The sequence below is a fragment of the Lactuca sativa genome, chromosome 8 (genome assembly GCF_002870075.4).
Source record: "Lactuca sativa cultivar Salinas chromosome 8, Lsat_Salinas_v11, whole genome shotgun sequence".
Lineage (NCBI taxonomy): Eukaryota > Viridiplantae > Streptophyta > Magnoliopsida > Asterales > Asteraceae > Lactuca > Lactuca sativa.
The window spans coordinates 178,076,267-178,084,227 of NC_056630.2; the positions used below are offsets into that span (position 1 = coordinate 178,076,267).

Here is a 7,961-nt window from a genome sequence, read left to right on the forward strand (position 1 = left end):
CTCTAACTCTGTGGACCCTCTGGTCCTAACTGTGTGGACCTTCCAGTCCTAACTCTGTAACTCTGATATATACACAACATAAATCACAGAGAAATAATGTTGTGCAACACATCAGATAAATGGCATACAAGATACTCTATTACATAACTCTAATTACCACTCAAGGTAAAGTATAGTGAGAAGATTCACCTCGGGTAACTCGGTAAACCTCAAACTCTGAAATACTACACTAGCCTCCGCCTAATCACATAAATAATTACTCTAATTAATACAACTTCTAAAGGCTAGGCTAACACCTCTCTATAAGTTCTCTAAGAAGGATAAAAGACCATTATACCTCTCTAATGGCTCATAAGTCCAAACACTGGCTAAACCCTAAAAGTCAACAAAAGTCAATCGGTCAAACTTTGACCCGACTCGTCGAGTGCACTCGTGTGACTCGGCGAGTACACCCGTGTCATGTTCACCCCTGGTCCTTCACTCGACTCGCTGAGTCAACCCTACACCTCACGGGTTATCACAGATCGCGAATCGTGGGGCAACCCGACTCGACTCGTCGAGTCCCTTATGGGCTTGGCGAGTTCCTCCCATGACAACACTCATCTGACCTCTTGAGGTTAGATCTGTTTCTCTAATCTATAGATCTGACTTCCCCATGACCAATAATCACGTAAAGGTCGAATCTTGCTACACATGCAATGCCCCTAAGGCTTATTTTGGTGAAATCTCTTCTAACATGGCAACCTATGTCTATTTTCTCCATGGAACCACAAAAAGCAGAATGGGGAAGGCTCTCTGGACCTCCATGGGTCCAGATCTGAGGTCTAGCATAGCAAAGGACCATAAACTCCACTTATCAAACTCTAAAAAGGCTATAGAAAACCCTAGATCATGGATCTTAACCCAAAATAGAAAGGAAGTTCGATTGATACCTCAAAAGTGTAGATCTGATCTTGAAAACTCTGGATCCACAGCTCCTTTGACCTCCTCTTGCTGGAAACAACTTCTCTTTTGCTAAAATCACACCAAGATTGATCAATATAGCCTTATCTCTCTCTCTCTCTCTCTCTCTCTCTCTCTCTCTCTCTCAATTCGCTCAAGCTCTCAAGGGGCACTCTCTCTGGACAGGTAGCCGCACAAGAGGGCTATAAGGTCCTTTAAATAGGGCACATGCCCGGGGATTTTGGGTTTCAATCGTCAGCACGGACTCGTCGAGTCCACTCTTACTGACTCGTCGAGTCCACTCTTACCGACTCGTCGAGTCCCCTCATTTATCAGTCAACAATACGCGATCCCACTCGACGAGTCTAGGCGTCAACTCGTCGAGTCCCTCTCTTAACTCTAGAAATAAATGATACAATATAACACCTGGAAATCCAGATGTTACATAATACTTCTACATTTGTCACATGAGTGGCTTAGATATCCACTTTTGCAAAAAACTCATTCCTAAAGATCTCCGCTAAGCCTCATTCTAAGTTTTTTCAAAGAATCCTATGTCTAGCTACCTTTGCTCCCCTATATGCAAAATAAATGAGAAGGGTCATTTGGAAACACCTTGCAAAAACCATAAGCAATAATCTATGTTGCGATGAACAATCGTGATCTAAAAACACCTTGCAAACTTGTCCATGAACTTTCTAAAAATTTTAAGAATAATAAAGATGAACTCATAATATGATGTCATGGTAATGTGAAATGGTATTGCATATATAGTAGGATTTTTATTATATTCCCCTTGCAAGTTCTTTATATAATGCCCTCCTGCCCATTTTGTCACTATCCTTTTATCATAGCCCTTTTAGGCATCTTGAACATTGGACATAGACAAGAATCAAAACATGTCAATAAGACTACCTAAAAAGATGAAACAATAAGATGATAACATCGTCCTCCACCTCTTCATTGTCAAAAGTATACTTAAAAAGTTTGTCCAGTTCAATCCAATATAACATGACACCTAGGGCATGTTTGGTTATAAAAGACTTTTTTTTTTTCTTTTCCAAGTAACACATTTTTCAGAAAATATAATCGAGTTTTCATTTTTAGTTTTCATTGAAAATTTTGAAAACACATTTGGTTGGAACCGATAGAGTCTTTTTTTTTATTATTATAGAACTTTGAAAAACTATAAAATCACTTTTTCTAATTTACTTACAATTTGGAAAACATATCAAAACTTTCATCTCATTTAAACATTTTCATGAAAAACTAGAAAATTTTCTACAACCAAACGCACTCTTAGTCTTTCATAGCAATTCAGTCCAGTTTAGTTAGGTCTAAGCAAGTAACAAACTAACAATGTTCAAAGTTCATAATTGCTTACACAAACTCATATTGTTTACAAATTTAATAACTTTACAACCATCTACTACAAATTTAAGGCTCAAGAGTGCAATGAAACAACGATTTTTACAAGGATAAATCATTAATAACATAATTAAAAAGTTTACAAATCAAATTATCCCCTCTCTTCAGCTTCCAATTCATTTGAGGACACTGGTTCTACAACAGGTGGAATACAATCCACTTTGTAGCGAAGAGCCTGTTTTTACATATCCAACAACATTAACGACATTATACATAATAACAATGATAAGGGTATTCATGTCTTTTGAGCACACACGAGAAAAAATGTTCCATGAAGTCATTTTCAAAAGAATCAAACAAACAACCAACCTTCTTGAAAAAGGTTGAATACGAATTGTCCCATACAAGTGTGTAGTTGCCAGCCATGACTGTGCAGAAATTACCCTGCAAAAAAGACATTTTTACCCTCTGAATTTACTTTTGGTTTAAATGGAAATTATAAAACCTGGAGGAAGATGTTACTTACTTGGTTAGACTCGTATCGCCTGTAGGGCAAGATAAGCTATATGAAAACAAACACAGAAAGAATGACTTAATCCAGTAACTTATATATATATATTATATATAGATAAAGTGTTTCTTTTCTCCAAAAAATTTTAAACATTATTTATTTAGACATTACATAATGAGAAAAATAAAAAAATTATAAAACATCAACTTACTGTTTTCTGTCCAGTAGAACTTGTGTGCTCCACACAAAACCCAATGTCCTGTAACAAGAAATAGACATTTTTTTCCAATATTGACCTTTTTCCTTATGTTTCTTAGTTTTAAAGAATTTGAGCTATTTGAGAATTTACACAAAAGGTCAATCATCATCTGCTAATCTTAGAGAAATTGAGACTTCTATGCAAAATCCATAGGTCATTTCACAACTTCCAAAAAAGTTTGGGCCCGTTATGAAAGAAGTGAAAGTACAGGGACTGTTTGCGTAATTTACAAAAAGTCCAAGGATTGTTTTGAAACATCCAAATAAATTCATGATTACCGTGCTTATTTTCCCTTGCAGTATGGAGAAATCCCAAGCAATGTATGAATTTACTGAGTCCACCATCAATGAAACCTAAAAGAAAAGCACACAATAATAATAATAAAAATATTAATATTAATATTAAGAGTATAATAATAACATTACTCATTGCATATTGGGAAAAGTAAACTACCTCATGAGTTCTTCCAGCAGCAACAGCAGTTTCACTATATCCATCATTTTTACTGCAGAAATCAGATTGTGTTATATATTATATATACACACACATATATATATATATATATATATATATATATATATATATATATATATATATATATATATATATATATATATAAAGATTAAAGGGAGATGAATTTACATTCCATCTATTGCACCAGCTTCTTCAGCTGTAAGAAAGAAAGGTGAATTTGCAAAAACCTCCCTGTGAATAGAGGCAAATTTACACTTCACTTAAAGATATAATGTTACTATTGATTCATTCATATATATAAAAAAAAGGAACTATTTATGATATAGAATGAAATATGAGAAAAATCGATACCCGATGAATTTCAGAAATCTTTCCAACTCAGAAACATAGACTTGAACTGCTTCTTCCAAGATGGATATTTGATGCTTCTGACTAATCACAAGAAACCAGAAAAAATATAAAACTAAATGGGACTTTTATCATATTATAAATAAAAAAAAATAAAAAGGAAAGAATTTATGATATTCTTACAGCTTAATATCTTCAAAGCGCCACCATGACAATGAAAGAAAAAGGCGAATATTGAGCACCATTTTTGTCAGGGAATACAGAGGGGGCCCATAACGATGTCGTTGCTCCTCCATGGGCCTAGTGTAAAACAAAATAAGGGCATTTATGTCTTTTGCACAAATGAGGATATGAGGGCATTCATGTCTTTTGTTACACGTGACAGGACTAGACTACACAACTAGCACAAGCTTTCTAGGACTATTGAGGGCATTCAATACAAAAAAATTGTAATTTTTGTCTAGTTGACTTTGGTCTTTGACCTGGTCAATGCATGGTTGACTATTCTTGGAAGAAAAAAAATATATACCCTTGATCATCGTTTAATTGTCTGATAAAATCCAGTAAAACCTGCAGCAAGTGAAGTAATTTATCTCATTATGACAACTTAAAAACCTTAAAACACTCAAAACTATCTTACAACAACAAAAAAAAAAAACATAAAATGAAAAAACATATAAAATATTGATATACCTGAGGCACTCCCACTAAATATTTCACAAGAGTCTTGTAGACACCTGTTGCAGAACCAAGCTGAGATAACTGTTTTCTCCTGGATAATAATAAAAAAAGTAATTACTAAAAAAGACATAAAAAACATGGATTATGAAAAAAAAAAAAAAAAAAAGGAATATTATTATTTATTAGTTTATTACCTTTCCATTTGTTGATTCCAAAGAAGGGCATAACGGGCACGTATAGTCCCACCTGAATTTACTAAAGCATCAACTTCTGCTTGCTTATTTCTTTCAGACCTTTCTCTTTGTTGTCTGATTAATGTGCCTCTGAAATCTTGTGGCATGTAGCTCATAACTGCATACATTACACATCAACATATGTTTTCAATTTCAGTATCATATATATCTTATCAATCCTTTAAACTAACCTGTGTTGAACACATTATTGGAATTTTTTGCTTGGAAGGATTCCACAAGCTTTAATGCAAATTCAAATTTATCATTTAGTTGTTTAAGAACTTGAGCAAGTTCAATGTCTTCTGGTGTGGACTGTTTTTGAAGCTGCCAACAGCAACAAAAATACAAAAAGATAAAAGGTGAGATGGGATTTGAAAATAAATAAATAAAAGAATTTGTATCTCACAGATTTTGGCCAATGAGAGCTTTGAAGCAAGAAAAGAATTTCTTCAATGTGTTCCCGATTCTTCCACATGTTCTCATCTAGTTTGTGTGGTGGTTGGGACTCTGCTTCTTGAACCAATAATCTTTCCCCTGAAACATATCAATTTATAAGTAATAAAAAGGAAAAATACCACATCATGGATCATAGTCTAAACCAATAATCTTTCCCCTACATGTTCACTATGCCTCTTGAAAAGAAACATTCTCAAAGAATGTCTAATCCTTCAATCAAGACAAGAACAAATGAAGTATAATTAGGCATACAATAGAAATTTGAATGGTAATTTAGAAATTGTTTCCAGGAACATCATAATCACTCCACCAGTTTGCAGCATAACTTATACAGTAGAAAAGGTGGATTCTTGGTGTCACCAAGAACACCACAACCAATAAGAAGGTCATGTATGATGTATGAAAGGCAGCCCCCAGGATTCTCTATATATCAAACCCATGTAAAAGACGAAATCAAAAGCATTCCCTGAGCCAAATCTAACAAATAAAGGTACCCAGAAAGGTAATTCACGGAAATTGGCTCCATTTTCACTAAAGGGGGAATAACATGTACAATAAAGTGATAAACGATTATTACCTTCAGGAAGAGGAGGAGAATCCTTATGGAGATCGTTGGACATGTTGTGAAGCTCGTCGGAAAGACGAGAGACGTCGGACACAATCGGAGAAAATGGGTATTTATCGTAGTAAGAGGAAAGAAAAGCCCGGGTTATGGGGACCATGCCATTCGTGGAAGCCATTTACTTGACAAATTGAGGACTAGTGCTTGCAATTGTGATGGATCCGATCGGGGTCTCCCTTTACTGTTGCAGTTGCAATTGATCTTGCTCTTCAAGTGCAGTGGGGATGATGCAATTCTTCACCGATCGTCTGCGGGATAAATGTTGGAAGTTTCGGGAGATTGAAGTCCGAAGAAAAGGAAAATTAAATGATACGTTAATCACCTGCGTCTGCGTGTGCGTCTGAAGGCTGAAGCGGCGGATGATGACGGCCGGATATATGAGATAATGACCGACCTTGCCCTGACCAACACGACTTTGACGGCGTCTTTGTTTTCTTTTTACTTTGACCAACACTGATATTCTATTTTCTATGTTTAACTTGTGTTTTTCAATAAGAAAAATACAATTTAATTATGTAAAATATTTTAAACCTAAACATAATATAATATAATATAATATAAATTAATAAATAACTCTCCCATTTGTTCGTTTTGTTTCATTTATCCGATAAGTAATCTTCTAGTAATTCACAAGTTTTTTCCAAAAAAAGAAAACTTCTCACGTGTTACAAAAAAAAAAAAAAAAATTACAATTATGTTATAGGGTTTAAAAGGCATTTAAAAATCTGAAAGGTGGTAATTAGGTGATAAATTTTTAATTAATAATAAGAGATAACGACTTAAAAGAGTAATGTATTTTTTGTTTTGTATATATTTGATCACTGATTTTTTTCTTCATATTTACGGATTAAACTTGTTTTTTGTCTATAGTTTACCCTTATGACCGGTTGGTATGGGTTTAGCCGGTTTTCGGCGGTCTTTGCATCTCTAGCGATACTCCTGTCAAGTTCTCCGATGAGTTTTCGATCATCTTCTCCAACAAACAATGTTTTTTTTCCAACATTCTTCTTCGGTAATCTTCTATCCGTTTATTTTCTATTCTACAAAGCTCGATTTCTTGTATGAACTTGATTTTAGATTCAAGTTCATGTGTGTCTTCTTGAACAGAAATGGAAATGAGTTCTAGAGATAAGAGTGTTCAAATGTGTTGTTCCAAAATCTACTTTAGAAAAGAAAGAAGAGAGAAGTGTATGTGTGTTGTTCCAAAATCGAGCATGAACACACACATATTTGATAATCGCTCCAGAAACCGAGAAATCGATACACATACACACAAACACTTCTGGAGATCGTTTGATTTCTGGGAAGAAGATGAAGATCTACAAACCTTGAAAGATCATTTTGTTAGCATATATGTTATTAACTCACATGTTTATATGCCCTTTAGGCTTTAGCCCATTAGGGTTTTGTCTTAACTAGTATTTATTCTCCTCTTTCTTCTTTGTAGTCTTTCTGCTTTTCATTGAGAATCTTGTAATTTCTCTCTTTCAATAATCATATGGCAATATTATCATGGTATCAGTGCGGAGGTTTGTGTAACGTCCCAGAAATTTCATTTTTAAATTAATAAAACGATAATCCAAAACATTGGCATACAACCAAAATGGATCAAAGTGTATCACTACATCATAAAATATAAGAGTAAATCATAAAATGTGGAATGAGGTGGTGTGTGTTCTATAATCATCCTGGGCTCTTCCCTTTCGAACCAGAAGTATCTTAAACATAAACTGAAAACCGTAAGCACAAAGCTTAGTGAGTTCCCCAAAATACCATATATCATACATAATAAATACATACTGGGCCCCCGTCCTTCATTGGGCCTCGTCCGACATCGAGTCCCACCTGGCCTCGGGTCCCGCCCAACATCGAGCCCCGCTAGGTTTATAGATATGTCAATCATCAGGCCCCGCCTGGTACACATATGAACATATAAACATATAATCATACTCATGCGCTAACCACAAAGATAAAAGAATACAATACAATCATCGGGACTCGCCCGACATCAAGCCCTGCTCCGGTATACATGTAACACCCGTAGATTAGGGCTAGTCAATTTGAGGA

At 34.9% G+C, this 7,961-nt stretch overlaps 1 protein-coding gene across 2 annotated transcripts; it reads right to left on the reverse strand.

Moving 5' to 3' along the window:
- Window positions 1-2,302: 2,302 nt before the first annotated feature.
- On the reverse strand, window positions 2,303-6,376 carry LOC111885747 (uncharacterized). Of its 2 annotated transcripts, XM_023881990.2 has the most exons (16): window positions 6,217-6,376; window positions 5,850-6,142; window positions 5,223-5,350; window positions 5,008-5,140; window positions 4,778-4,934; window positions 4,596-4,674; window positions 4,432-4,472; window positions 4,086-4,202; window positions 3,906-3,986; window positions 3,723-3,785; window positions 3,534-3,585; window positions 3,359-3,433; window positions 3,033-3,080; window positions 2,837-2,872; window positions 2,680-2,754; window positions 2,303-2,545 (listed from the first exon to the last, which is right to left on the reverse strand). In XM_023881990.2, the coding sequence occupies exons 2-16, from the start codon at window positions 6,010-6,012 to the stop codon at window positions 2,462-2,464; spliced, it is 1,332 nt and encodes a 443-aa protein (XP_023737758.1). In that variant the 5' UTR covers window positions 6,013-6,142; window positions 6,217-6,376; the 3' UTR covers window positions 2,303-2,461. The 2 variants fall into 2 exon arrangements, with proteins under 2 accessions (XP_023737758.1, XP_023737757.1); XM_023881989.3 differs by having other exon boundaries at window positions 5,850-6,335.
- Between the last annotated feature and the right edge of the window lie 1,585 nt (window positions 6,377-7,961).

Coding starts and splice junctions, on each gene's coding strand:
- LOC111885747 (XM_023881990.2), bottom strand. CDS start 6,012: ATGGCTTCCACGAATGGCATGGTCCCCATAACCCGGGCTTTTCTTTCC. Junction 4,675..4,777: donor TGGAATCAACAAATGGAAAG/GTAATAAACTAA, acceptor ATTATTATCCAG/GAGAAAACAGTTATCTCAGC. Junction 3,081..3,358: donor TGCAAGGGAAAATAAGCACG/GTAATCATGAAT, acceptor TTCTTGTTACAG/GACATTGGGTTTTGTGTGGA.